Below are 15146 nucleotides of genomic sequence, written 5' to 3' on the forward strand. Positions count from 1 at the left end.
ATCAGCATGACGTCGGCAGTCACGCCCATTTACAGAACAGCCTGGAAGAAGAGCTGCTTTGGTGATGTGGAGCAGCCGAATCGCCGGCAGGAGCATTCAGTGAACACTCAGAGCCAGCACAGGATAGCACCTGCCTGTCTTTTGGCTCATCATCAACAAAAAAAAATGTAGTCCTTGATAATCCCTTTAAGTGAAATACATTTTTTTCAGCAGGAGTCCAATGAAATCTAGAAAATTTAAAGAAGATCTTTCTCTGAATTTTTCATGTTGAACAGGATGTAATGTGGCTGCAGAGCAGAATAAAAAGTGTGTGGATTTTTTTTGTTTTTAAAAATGTTTGCCTCTATGTTGCGGAGACGATGGCAATTAAGGTATTTGACCCTTAATGAGTTAAAGGGGGAAAAAAAAAGTTTTATTCCGCTTTGCAAGCCACTATTACATTGCCTGTGTAGTTGAACATGAAAAATTTGCTAAAAGGTCAAATGTAAAATTTTAAATGAAAGTAGAATGTAAGTAAACAAATTAAATTTCCTACAATATACCGTAACTTTATGTTGAGAAGACAGAAAATAGCAGATAAGTGAATACTTGTAAAATATATTTGCCCTATATAATAAATTGTATGGCTTTATAATTATTGTGTTATTGAAGTATTAGGCGAAGTTCACATGACGGTATTTTCGGTATGAGTGCTGCCCATGTAAAAAGTGACAGCACTTGGACAAATGTTGTTGGACTGTTCAGATCCCCATTTTTTACACAGACCGAAAGTCTACATGAAAAAAATTTCAGCACAAACTATATAGCATACGATTTTTACGGAAGCAGTGCAACTCTTCAACATAGGAACCTTTATTTGTTGTAAATTTAATGACTGCTGATGCATAAAAAGGGATAACAGTACAGATGATGAAAAATTGTCCTGTTTTTTTTTTTGGGGGGGATGAAAATGAGATTTTCTTATACACTTGTGTGAACTTTGCCTAGTATTGTGGATTGTACCACAATAATTTAACAGTAAAAGTTAATTGGAAGAATTTTTGGATTTCCACATTTGCGATGACTACAGTCCCCCTTTTATTTTAGTCCACACCGACCCAATGTGAATCGGGCCCTGAAGAAGGCGACTATGGCAGGCGTCTGATCTAATAAAGTGCATCGGTCATTGAAGACTTTCGCATGTATTGATAACAACTATTTCATTGTTGTTTAGCCCTAAAATAGAACTTTGTTGGAGTCCTTATAGCTGAGTAATTGATCTGCAGCATGTATGACTATCCAGGGCTTAACCGTTTAGGGAACAGCAGTTGTGCATCTCCAGTGCGGTCCTGGGTGGAGAGGAGCCCTGCTTAACAGCTGTCATAGCTTGAGGGTGGGCTGGCGTCTGGAGCGGAGGGCAGGGAGGGAGGATGCTGGAGATTAATTATATATCATCATTCTTCCACTTCCAGCATGGCCATGCATTTATTTTATAGTAGTAATTGCTTGTTTTTCATGGTATTGGGTCCATTTACATCATTCAGCGTAAGATGTTTGCAAAATGAGATTTTATTTATTCAAATTTATTATATAATGTAGCAACTTTTCCATATTCCTTTGTTGCAATAGTTAATCTCACTTGCAAAGTGCTGACAAAAAGTATTTTTCTCTTGTACTTTCTCCATAATGAAGTAAGAATTGAATGTGTCCTAGTAAAACAATTCATCTGCTCATCTCTCCAGCCGTCAGCAATATGACTTCTGCTACCCCCAGTCCCAGTGGATCCCTTGTTCAGTGTCAGTTCCCCTTCGCTCTATTGTTACTCGTTCCAGCCCCCTCCCTCTTGCCCTCATTCATTTCTGACCTATTGTGTCCTTTTCCCTTCTAGATATCTTCTCCCCTTCTGTGCCTACATCTGTTCTCCCCCTCCTCACCTTCTCTTTGTCCACCCCAAACATTCCCTTTGCCAAACCTTTCAGGCTGCTTCTTTTTTTTATCATCCATCAAAGGAGGTGCTGGCTTTCCTACAACCGGACACTTTTTTGTCTGCAGAAAACTCTGTTCTTTGCTTCCCGAATAGTGTACTATCGGTATGCTGAATCCCTGCCTTGCTATGCCTATGCCCTGGTCTTTTACGCATTGGTTAGAAGGTCTTCATTGCTTTAACACACTCTTACAAATTATGCAAGACCGGCCAAACGCATTTGATGGCCATTGACAGAACGATGCTTTGGCCAGTCGTTCAGCTGACAGCCGTCTCAGTCGACTCTCCCATACACAGGAACAATTGCTCAGCCTTGTTCCGAAATCTGATGTGTGTGATTGACATCTCTCCTGGCCATAAGTCAGCCGGCGCCCCCATACACATTAGACCATCGCCCAAACCCGGCAATATCGACTGGTTCAGATTCTGTAATGTGTATGGGGGGCTTAATTCAAAGCTGCTTTTCCTAAAGTGCACATCATGGAGAATTCTACCGTGAAATTGTAATCCAACGCTCATGTGACTGCTAATGTATCACATTATCAGAAGTTGGAACATTTTTAAACTTATCAATATATTTGATGGCACGACTGATTTATTCTTTTGCTGACCCTATTGTAACTCTCTGCCACCATCACTATTCTGGAGGACCTGACACCACCAGTGCTACTCCATCAGCTTTGCCCGTGTGAACAGTGCTTTAAGATGGTGGGTGAACATTGTTCTCCAGATTTATTCACAAATCTCAACCATGTATGCTGCTATTTTTCCCAGAAAGAAATGCTGTAAAAACCATGACATGATTGCATGTGGGGGGAAAAAACATGTATGTCCAACTATAAGTTCTTTATAGGATTATTATCTGAACTGTGACTTTGGCTGTCCTATAACATCTGAGATCTGTCATCAAACTATTAGGCAAAAGATTGTGCTATTTGGTTAAGAGAATTGATGGAATAATACACAGGACACTTAGTTTAGGAGTCCAGTATATTCATGAGAGGACGTCTTCCTCATTGACTAATTGTGATTGGCTGCAGCAGTCACATGACATGACATCACCACAAGAAATTAGATCATACAGGGAACAAGTCAAGGGAAACACCGAAGCTTCAGAGACCATGTAGACTGGTTTCTTATTTTTGTTTCTTTTTCAGGAGTTGTGGCAATGTAAATATGGATTTTTTTCCTCTTATCAGTGTACGAATACTAGAAATATGAAATAAACATCCCTAGCCAAATGTGACTAGTACAGAACATTGGTCATCCCTGTGGGTTTGCTTGTAATTATGAAGGATTATGATATTGCGTTCTAGGATGTAAACTAATCCTTTTGACTTGAAAGGAGTGATCTTTTTTCCTGTGCTATAATGCTTAATGAAAAAGGAATAACAGCCAGAAGCCTTCTCCCGGAAATAACAAGGCATCCCTCCACCCCCAGCTCCCCAATCCTGTCCATGTTTCTTGCTATCTCAATGTGTGTAATATTTTATGAGATGCCACTTGTTACATGATAATTAATGTACTAAAAATTCAGCATTGGCTGCAGAATTATACATCAGCATTTCTAGAATGTGCTTTCCCTGGGGGTCCAGTCAGCTACCTGATCTGTCAGAGACCCCCATGATGGTTATGGTCTGGTATTGTCATTGCAGTTACTGTACTATCAATTACATTTCCAGCATTTTATATCATGAAAATAAACAGGTAAGTGTGACTCAAAAACTGAGTTCAATGCCTTTGGCGGAAAGTTGTGGTCCTCGTTTTTGTAATAATCAATAAATGTACACCTCAAAGAATGACTTTTCAGATCGATCCTTACATATTTTTTTCCCACAGCAATTTTGGCACTTGCCAAAGTTCATCTTTTCAAAGGCTTTTGCAGTATTAGCAGCATCTAGCTTTCTTGCTTAGCAATATAAGAAAGTGTTGGACTATTATAAAGGGTTGTAAATTCACGAGTGGCTGCTCAACTGGAGAAATTGACATCCGTTTAATATCAGAAGTAGGTTCTTGAGAGATGACGAGAACTCCTCAATGGCTACTAACACTATGCCTAAAATTCAGCCAATCTGGAGCCAATCACCTGATGCCTTAAAGCGCCTCTGCACCCAGGCACTGAAACGTGACCACATTTGCATTGTATAGTTGCCCTACCTGGTGCCCCATGTTTGTCTCCGCTGTCTCCTCCACTGAGACCAGTTTTCTTGTCTTCCCTTGGCACTAAGAGCAATGGAGAGTCTGAGCCACAGCATAGGAAAGCCAGGGAGTGTGGATGAGAGGGACATGTGCTCCCGCTCCCCAGATCACTACGGAGGCCATCTTGGATGCAGTGGAAGGCACCAGGAAGGATGAGGATACCTGACAACTGTATAGTCCCTTTTCAGTGCCATAGTGGAGAGTCACTTTAATGATTTATCTTCCCTAGTCCGATTGTCTCCCTGATTTGTCTGCTGCTCACTTTTATATCTATCCTGCAATGTGTCCGCTAATAAACAACCCAGCTTATTAGGCTTATGGCGCCTGTCATACTTACTCCTTGTTGTTGTTTTTGTTTTTTTCCCTCTGTTCTTTCCTTTCTTTTAGATTAGAAAATGTCTTAACGGTTATGAATAAGGTAAGACTTGTACAAATAGGAGGCTGCACCGGTAACCCTGGCTTGTTTCACTGTGGCTTTCCTCCTTTACTAATCTGCTCTTATTATGCGGCCTGTAATGGGGGCGCGAAAGACAAAAAAAAAAAATTCCTTTCAATTAAAAGAAAACAAATTCCCAGAGAAGCTTCTCTGAAACAAGTGTTATTGGGAATGAACACCTGACTGTAGTGGCACTGACAATAACTGCACCATTAGTAATTCCCCCTGCCCCTGCATGTCTGAGCTTCAACGGAAAGGCACATTCTTTTTCCTTTTCTCCGGCTTCTGTTTGCTTGGGGCGGAATCTGACACCAGCACCTGCCATACTGGAACATGTCTTTGTTGCTTTGCACTTTTGTTTGAATTGCTGCAGGGGCGCCAATGGGAGTTAAAATCCATTTACTTTTTCTTTTGCCTTCTCTCTCGTTGCCTCTGTAAGCTTAAGAAGCATAGAATCGGATCTGCAGATCCACAGATAAGAATCGGCACGTGCTGTGCTGCTATAGCCCTTTGAGTTAGCTAAACTTAATAAGTACCTTTTTTTTTTCTCCCTTTTTTTTCTTTCCTGGGGGAGGGCAGATTGGGCTTCTGAATGGAACAGCTGGGAGAGGAAAGGCAGACAAAAGAAGAGGAATCATTGAGTGCTATGAACCTAGAGATTGGAGGGGAACAGTGTATGGAGCAGGGAGCAGGCTGGCCACACGCCAGGTGTGACCTTTGCAGGCTCCTTGGCTCTGCTTGTTTGTCTGGGCAATTTACAATTCAGCAGTAGGACTGAAGGATAGTGACAGCGTACTTGTTGTATATAATGAAGGACGCAGAGGAAGCCTGGTCGAAGGCATAATGATCAGAACTAAAGCTGTAACCTCCAGGGAAAGGGGGATCGCTAAATTATTCCTTGGAATGCTAAGAAACAAAAGTGCATACGAAATCGCCTCTCGTATGAGGAGCGATGCATAAAATTGTGTTCCTCACTGCAAGTTATAAGGGAAAAGACTGGAGACGGGCACTTCTATGTCTATTATATGACACTATATACGGTATTAATCAATATCCTCATTTCTTACATAATCGGCACTTGGGTATTAGTTCCGTCCTAATACCCGCCATCAACATTCTCCTTATAAACCTCATCTAGCGTCTCCCTACCCAGCGATCGGCAACATTCGCCTGTACGTGTCATGTCTAGAAGAACAGAGAGGTCCTCTTTATTATAAAGGTCTAGAATCCGCCACAATCATCGATATGTTACCGAAGGAAAGGCGAAGAAATAATTAAATGGCAAAGTACATTCCTTCCATATGTACAAGTAAGGGATTTTACAACCACTGGCTTTTGGGGAATGTGTATTGCACACCTGCTCTTTCATTTATTGCTATTCACCCTTTGCTTTCTACATCTTTTATCCTTTTTTTCCCCCCCTTAGTTTTTGATGTCACTGATGTTTGTTTTATAAATCAATTTTCTACAATTATTGTCCAATCTAAATTTCCATTGATTTCTTTTAGCCGTGGATTCTATTTATTCTATTTAAAAGCCTTCTTGATGTATAAGATATTTAACAGAATTGATGGAAAATGCATCTAATTTTTTTAAATATAGATTTATTTATTTTTTAATAAAATATGTATATTTTTCAGTTTGTTGCGTTCTTTGCACTGATGATTAATACTTCTTTTACTGCCTTGCTGTTAAAACACCCTGTCTGGGATAAAGCGGGTTAATTGGGTTACAGCTTGGTGTGGAAACAGACCTTCAAAGTTTCATTACAAGAAAAAGGCCAAGTAATTAGAGTTCGTGCCAGGCAGCTTGCAAGTGGAATTACAATATTTGTATGAAAGGCTTTATCTTCTGAGGTTATTACTTGCTCGTTGTGCAGCTGCTGTCGCTCTATCAATCAAGATGCTTCAGAAGAAGCTTCAAGGTTGATTGCATAGTTAAGGATTTGCCAGAAGAAAGTTCTGACTGATGGAATGTGCAAAGTTTTCGGGCTAATGGAATGTTGCGAGCGCCTGTAAGCGCCTAGGTGTGGCTGCCTTTACACACGCCGCCGCTCTGTTTGGACTGCGCTGTTCTTTCTATGCACAGGAGCAGGATTGTTCCGTAGCTTGCGTGAATACTGCTTGAGCTTGCCCAATTGGCTGAATTTGTATTAATTTGACCATCTGCCATTCTGTTTAGCTGCAGGAACATATGATACAAAAAGCCGCTCCCTCCCCCCTATCTCCATGCCCTGAGGGAACTGAAAAAAAAAGGATAAAGAATTTTCATTCCTAACCCCAGACTAACAAGCATCTGCATTTTTTCACAGAACAGTTTTCTTTAACTATGAGTGAATTAGATTTTTGTCTTCCCCTCTCCTCCCTTCTGTTCTTGCTGATCTCCGCAAGTTTTTAATTTTATTATCAGTTTTATTTCTTTTTTTTTTTTTTTTTTACTTTATAATACAGCAGCCTATTTATGCTGAAATTCTTTTTCATCTACAATTTCAAACATAATAGAATATCAACCGTGCAAATCCGTACATGTCGTTTCATAGATTTTACTGGAATGTCCGTCCAGGAATACAATAGTTGTCACTAATTTTAGGGTTAGGCTGTTTTATATTTTAGGTTCACAGAAAAATGGAATTGTGCCATATTTATGTTGTTTTACAATGAGAAATAAGCAGATGTATTTGTAACCCTAAAATGCTGACCTGGGTAGGGAGTAAAGGGGTTGTCTAATATGGAAAAAAAAAAAACAATTCTTGGTTCAGGTCCCTTTTGGAGAGAGGGGGTGGGCGGGTTCCTTGACAAAAAGCTGATCACAGCAAGTCATTTCCCCTGCAGCGCTACCACGGGGGAAATGGAGCATTACAGAAATCACATTGAAACGAATGTGCAGTTCCACTAAATGCATGAATGTACCCATCCTTCAGAGCTGCTCTGACTAATAGTGAGTGTTGAACATGGAAGCCTCCGATACCATAAAATCCCCAACTATGTAAAACTGGGCGCTTTAGATCATCACTCTTAGGCCGGCTTCACACTCAGCGTATGAAAATACGGTCCGTATATTACGGCCGTAATACGCTGAAAAGTCCCGAAAATAGTGGTCCGTAGCTCCTCCGTAGGCAGGGTGTTTCAGCGTTTTTTGCGCATATGTAATCCGTATGTCATCCGTACTGCGTGTTTTTATCGCAGGCTTGCAAAACCGACATACGGATATACAAGGGATCCATGTGTTAAAAAAAAAAAATATATATATATATATATATGTCAGTAGACACATATATGTATATATATATTAATATTTCATCCAGCGCGATATAGCAGAAAGCCGGTAATTCAATTACCGGCTTTTGCTTTCTCCTTCCTAAACCCGACATGATATGACATGGTTTACATACAGTAAACCATCTCATATCACCATTTTTTTTTGCATATTCCACACTACTAATGTCAGTAGTGTGTCTATGCAAAATTTGGCCGTTCTAGCTAGTAAATTAAGGGGTTAAATGGCGGAAAAAATTGGCGTGGGCTCCCGCACAATTTTCTCCGCCAGAGTAGTAAAGCCAGTGACTGAGGGCAGATATTAATAGCCTGGAGAGGGTCCATGGTTATTGCCCCCCCCCCCCCCTGGCTAAAAACACCTGCCCCCAGCCACCCCAGAAAAGGCACATCTGGAAGATGCGCCTATTCTGGCACTTGGCCACTCTTCACATTCCCGTGTAGCGGTGGGATATGGGGTAATGAAGGGTTAATGCCACCTTGCTATTGTAAGGTGACATTAAGCCAGATTAATAATGGAGAGGCGTCAATTATGACACCTATCCATTATTAATCCAATAGTAGTAAAGGGTTAAAAAAATACACAAACACAATATTAAACATTATTTTAATGAAATAAAATCAAAGGTTGTTTTAATATTTTATTGAACGCCCAATCCAATCACTGAAGACCCTCGTTCTGTAACAAAAAAAACATAATAAACCAACAATATCCTTACCTTCCGCAGATCTGTAAAGTCCAACGATGTAAATCCATCTGAAGGGGTTAAAATATTTTGCAGCCACGAGCTGTGCTAATGCAACATTGCTCATGTCTGAAAAACCCCGGAGAATGTAGGTAAAGTAGGTAATTGACCTATATTTACCTGCATTTGCGGTGAGGCGCCCTCTGCTGGCTGTTCCTAGATCTTGGGAACTTTCCTAGAAAGCTCCATGGCTCGCGATCATAAGAGGGCGCCCTCTGCTGGTTGTAGAAAGCATTAAGACATCCAGTAATCACAATCAAAATGACTGTAAAAAATATTTATATGTAACTATTAAAATATCAAAATGGAAAAATAAACATGCTAGACCTACCCGTTTCGAGCACTAATACTTGATGACTGCTTTGCACACTCTTGGCATTCTCTTGATGAGCTTCAAGAGGTAGTCACCGGGAATGGTTTTCACTTCACAGGTATGCCCTGTCAGGATTAATAAGTGGGATTTCTTGCCTTATAAATGGGGTTGGGACCATCAATTGTGTTGTGCAGATGTCTGGTAGATACACAGCTGATAGTCCTACTGAATAGACTGTTAAAATTTGTATTGTTGCAAGAAAAAACAGCTAAGTAAAGAAAAACGAGTGGCCATCATTACTTTAAGAAATAAAGGTCAGGCAGTCCGAAAAATTGGGAAAACTTTGAAAGTGTCCCCAAGTGCAGTGGCAAAAACCATCAAGCGCTACAAAGAAACTGGCTCACATGAGGACGGCCCCAGGAAAGGAAGACCAAAAGTCACCTCTGCTTCTGAGGATAGGTTTATCCGAGTCACCAGCCTAAGAAATCGCAGGTTAACAGCAGCTCAGATTAGAGACCAGGTCAATGCCACACAGAGTTCTAGCAGCAGACATATCTCTACAACAACTGTTAAGAGGAGACTTTGTGCAGCAGGCCTTCATGGTAAAATAGCTGCTAGGAAACCACTGCTAAGGACAGGCAACAAGCAGAAGAGACTTGTTTGGGCTAAAGAACACAAGGAATGGACATTAGACCAGTGGAAATCTGTGCTTTGGTCTGATGAGTCCAAATTTGAGATCTGTGGTTCCAACCACCGTGTATTTGTGCGATGCAGAAAAGGTGAACGGATGTACTCTACCATGCCTGGTTCCCACCGTGAAGCATGGAGGAGGTGTGGGGGTGCTTTGCTGGTGACACTGTTGGGGATTTATTCAAAATTGAAGGCATACTCAGCCAGCATGGCTACCACAGCATCTTGCAGCGGCATGCTATTCCATCCGGTTTGCGTTTAGTTGGACCATCATTTATTTTTCAACAGGACAATGACCCCAAACACACCTCCAGGCTGAGTAAGGGCTATTTGACCAAGAAGGAGAGTGATGGGGTGCTACGCCAGATGACCTGGCCTCCACAGTCACCAGACCTGAACCCAATCGAGATGGTTTGGGGTGAGCTGGACCGCAGAGTGAAGGCAAAAGGGCCAACAAGTGCTAAACATCTCTGGGAACTCCTTCAAGATTGTTGGAAGACCATTCCTGGTGACTACCTCTTGAAGCTCATCAAGAGAATGCCAAGAGTGTGCAAAGCAGTCATCAAAGCAAAAGGTGGCTACTTTGAAGAACCTAGAATATAAGACATAATTTCAGTTTTCACACTTTTTTGTTAAGTATATAATTCCACATGTGTTAATTCATAGTTTTGATGCCTTCAGTGTGAATGTACAATTTTTATAGTTATGAAAATACTGAAAAATCTTTAAATTCGAAGGTGTGTCCAAACTTTGGGTCTGTACTGTACGTTTTCAGGTAATGGATTAGTGTAACAGGTTTACCTAGTAGTTGGTGGTTTCTGAGTGATGAGTTTATAGTATTACACGATTCTTGACAGCTACTTATATACTTCTGTTTCCCAATATACAATGCAGTCTATTGTATATGTGGAGCACAATGAGCTTATACCTTTGTGTGTGCCTTGTTTTTCAGATCATTTTAATAAAGTATGTATGGAGTCCTATTCATGAATATTGTTGTTTTTTTAGATCAGAAAATAAGAATTGCATAAGAGGCCAAGGAAGTCCTAGTACAGTGATAAGTGGCCACATTGCGTGGTCAGGTGCCAGCATGTTGGCCTCCAGTAGAATGAGTGACAACAGTCCCATATTGGTGGCTTCAGACACCATTGAGGAAAATCCACATTTGAATAGCCAAAGCCAAGCGGAGTTTTACATTTCAAAGGCATATTGTTTAGAATAATTATATAATTGCACCCAGCTAAATCCCCTCACAATGATCCACTGACCTCTCTTGGTGGTGAACAGAAGGAAGGGAGTGGGCTGAATAGGGACTGTATAAATGTTTAGCTGTTTGGAGCATATAATGCTTTGGCCTCACAATGTCAATCTGGGTGGCAGGTAATGACCTTAGGTTTTCTATATTGGTTGGAACTTTTCTTTTCTGTTGTTGGACTGTATTTAGAGCAGAACTGCACACTGACAGTGTGATCACAGAGAGTGTTTGTAAAGTAGGAGACGAATGGAAAGTGTCTTGGAGCTTATAAGGAAAAAAAGTTGTGTTTCCCTAATGGGAAATTCTAAGTTTTTCGGGATCTACAGACCAGACCTTAGGCCAGCTGTATGGAGCGTCTGTCCCTCAGGAGGACGCATCACACAGACCTCCCATTGAGATGGATGAAAAGATGAAAATCTGTGTACAGAATCCACCACATCGCTACAATATCGTTGGCATGCAGCAATTTTAATAATCTGGAATATGCCCGAAAATTTTGAATTAAAAAAAATCTATCCAGTGATTTTGAATGTATAAATTGAAGTTTTGCAGCGGATCTATGAGAACGTAGCCTTACACACTTTATAATGCACTGGGATTCCCTAATCACAGAGTGGCCATTCGTCTTCTGGAGCACTAAACCATAGGTAACGCTGCAGCCTCAACGCTCTCTATAGTCCCGCCCTGATGACAAGATTGTGAGATTATAGTACCAGCTTTTCTGTAGTCTCCTCCCCTTCTTCGTCCTTATTTCTCTGTCAAAAAATCAGTTTCAAAGTCTTTAAGACAAGAATTAAAGGTGTTGTCCAGGCTTAAGGTTCAAGTCTGCTGTCACTCTGTGACTGCTGACTTGTGAATCCTCACAACACGCAGTGGGCACTGTCAGGATTTGCCAGCATCGGTAACAAGTGAGTACACAACTGTAAGTATGCTATTGGCATACATGCAGGCTAGATGTGCGTGTTATCGCTCGATACTAGTGTATTGAGTGAGTCCAGACACGTCTAGTCAGAAAGTATACAAATCTTATATTTGCGAGAACACCTAGATGAAAAAACTTTACATAAGAGGGCCGAGATTTAAATGATTAAAAATTATAAAGTTTATTCAGATACATTTTAAAAAAATATATATATAAAACAATAATAAAAAAACAGTGACGGTAGGACACTGCAGGTGTACAGGAAAAAGGTGGGTACACCCAGGTAATAGATGGAAAGTACTCAACTAAGTTATGTTACTATAGGACCCCCCTGCATTTGTAAGTTTCAAACAGAATGGTAAAAGCCACATGGTACAAACAATTTATCGTAATAATTATATAGTGTATACAAAACTAGCAACTGCACAGCGAAATTTTAGAGCAATAATGAAAGGCAAAGTTGCCATGTAAAAATCCTGTAAGCCCAATGCAGAGTTGCCAGTTATGTAAAACAAGGGGGAAAAATATACAAAGGAGAACAAGCAATTTCTTAGATAATAATAGAGTACATAATAACCGGTAGTTTACCTTTGAAAAATGACAGCTGGGGACCCACCACACCCCGACGCGCGTTTCGCAATGAAATGCTTCGTCCAGGGGTCTTAGCTTATATTTGCGGTCACATGACTGCCCAATCTTCACAGTGTGCACTGTGAGGATTCACAAGTCTGCAGTCTGAGTGACTGTAGACTTCAACCCCAAGCCTGGACAATCCCTTTAAAATTGTTTTCCAGCCCCTAAAATAATGTCAGACGTCTCAAAAGGTTATTAAAAAAAACAATTTTATATGCTAGGGATGAGGAACCCTTGTGACCAAAAGGGCAGGATTGTCACTAAATGTGTGTTGTTGTTTTTTAAATGTTGTTTCCTTGAATAAATCTACTAAACCATTTTTTCACAAGTCTTAGAAATAGAGATCCTTTTATAAGCAATGTAGTCTTTTTATAATGTGTATAATGGTTGCAGTACCCAGACCCCTGTGGGCTACGAAGCTTAGGAGCTCCCGACTCTCCCTCGATAACTTAATAAATCCAATCTACCCTATCCTTTGTTCCTGGTCTCTCCATTGACAGTAACTGTTGGACGAGCTTGTGTTTATGGCTTTAGAGCGACCTAAGCTTCTGGGATTTGGGTTTTGATGCCGATTTCTGAGGCTAAAATTCACCCTTGTGAAACCTGCCTTAGCCCTCTGTATATCACCGCAGCGCTCCTCGATCGTCTGCTATATTATTAATAATGGTAATTACGCAGCACATTCTGCATTTCGGGGTTTGAGCGCTTTTAGATTTGTGCATCTCTTTAGTATTCTCCAGTGCAGCATTTTCCCTGGCATCCACTTCATTATCACTCTCTTCCATTGTGTCGGAGGGGTTAGCGCGGAGATTTTAGCATGTGCAGTTGTTTGTGGCAGTATCTCATGATTTAAAGATGATGCATAAAGAGAGTAAGTGATGAAATTAAATTCCCTCTTCCCGTGCTGCCCAGAGAGACTGTGCGCCAACTGCAAGCAACAACAGTCCTCGATTGCAACAGACATCTCTGAATTCCTCGGTGCATGGTTATAATTGTGCTGGGGAAGATTTGTTACTCGCAGGCCGTAATTTTATTCATTTTCTGTTATGTTTAATAGCTGCTACCTCATCTGCTTCCATTCAGACGAGCTATTTTGTCCTGACCTTCAGTCATCTTCCTCTTCGGGGAATAATTGCTTTATAAGTTGATGTTTACTATATCAGCATGTGAGCTGACGTAAGCCTGGGACCTGCAGTGTGTCCTCCTCCTACTGGTTTATCATTTCTTCAGTTTTGGCACCAAAGCTTGAGATAAACCTGAAACCTTCGTCTCACCCATCATACAACACACGGGCAGAAGCTCTACTTATCCCCAACGCGTTTCATCACCGTTCCTTTTTCAGCACATTACTAGTGGCTGTTTCTCTCCTTCACTAATATTCCTAGAAAGCGCTGAACATTGCTTGAAAGTAGCCTGACAACTTACATATGCGGCTCGGCCCATGGGTGCATGTGTCAGTCACTGGCTGCATGTTTTCAGCAATATATGTTTGATTGAAATGCTTCCGCGTTAAAAGGAAAAACATACTTTAAAAGCCGCTGACGACCGAGCCGTACAGGAGACTAGTCGGACCGGTGGGTCCCCGACATCTTCCCCTCGCTGCCAGTGACTTAAAGGTCACTTTTTATAGACATACACAGGAAGAGACCGGTCGCGCCAGGGCAGCGGGTACAGAGAGGCCAACGGGTACAAGCGCCTCTAACTAGTCCCTACTCGGCTTGGTCCCTGTGTGCATTTAAAGTATATTTTTCTTTGAAATACCGCAGCGTTTTAATGTCAAACATACAGGGGCAAAAACATTCATCCAGAGTCTGATACGTGCTGCCCGTGGATCATGCATCCACTGTCAGGTTCCCTTTAAAGTGGTGGGTCAGGGATTGGGAAAAAAAATGTCTTCCATTCTCCAAAGACTGTGTCTAGTATCGCAACTGTTCTCATTGCTTAATTGCAATACCAGGCATAGCCTATGGGCAAGAGTGGCGCTATTTTTTGGGTGGGAGAACATTGCTGGTAGGACTGAAAAACCCTACCAGCACATTCTCTGTGGGCCTGCCTGGTCATTTTGCAGCATGGTAAAACTACTCATGTTTTATTGTGCATGCAAAAAGAATGCGGACAATCACTGCAGTCATTTACGGCAAAATGGCGGCGCCACTCTGCCTATCTGAAAGTAGCCTGAATGATCGCCATGTTATAGCGCATTTCATCGGGCCACTAAGTGAAGCACAGTTACAGGGTACAGTCCCACATATCAGCGGCCGCCATACGGTGGGCACAGTTTTCACATACATGGTTATTGTGCATTGGGTGAGTGCGGAGAGCTGGGCTACGAGGAAATACTTTGTCATAGGACGCTCTGTTACTGACCCTTTGTGTTCACTATTATACTGTAGATTGTGGTTACGTCTCAGTCCATGTAGTGGATTTCTGGATTGGGTATCCCATATGTTGGTTAACCCTTAAATTGTGGGCACAAGTTATCGGGCCCTGTGTGAAAATTTGTCCAAAAAAATAAAAACACTGGCCTGTAGCAAGCAATCAGATTTTGGCTTCTAACTTTTTCAGAGTAGAGAATGGTGATCAAATTGGTCCCTGCAGGCAACATCTGCTGCTTTGCCCTTGTTTTCATACTGGAGACGGACTTCTGTGGGCCAAGGCTGGAGCTTGTAGACATCTTTTATAGAACATGCACTATTGTTTATAAGGTTTTCTTATGT

The 15146-nt window shown here is 41.3% G+C and overlaps 1 protein-coding gene across 3 annotated transcripts in view; it reads left to right on the plus strand.

The window, feature by feature from the left end:
- The window catches only part of RALGAPA2 (Ral GTPase activating protein catalytic subunit alpha 2), a 324975-nt gene that overhangs the window by 305075 nt on the left and 4754 nt on the right, over positions 1-15146 (plus strand). The window contains exon 40 of one of the 3 annotated variants that reach the window (XM_069768931.1): positions 4550-4580. The exons of the other annotated variants lie outside the window; for them this stretch is intronic. Within the exon in view, the coding sequence (XP_069625032.1) occupies positions 4550-4554 (5 nt within the window). The 3' untranslated portion in view covers positions 4555-4580. The remainder of the gene's footprint in view (positions 1-4549; positions 4581-15146) is intronic. 3 annotated transcript variants of the gene reach the window in all.

This window comes from Ranitomeya imitator, chromosome 5 (assembly GCF_032444005.1).
Source record: "Ranitomeya imitator isolate aRanImi1 chromosome 5, aRanImi1.pri, whole genome shotgun sequence".
Classification (NCBI taxonomy): domain Eukaryota; kingdom Metazoa; phylum Chordata; class Amphibia; order Anura; family Dendrobatidae; genus Ranitomeya; species Ranitomeya imitator.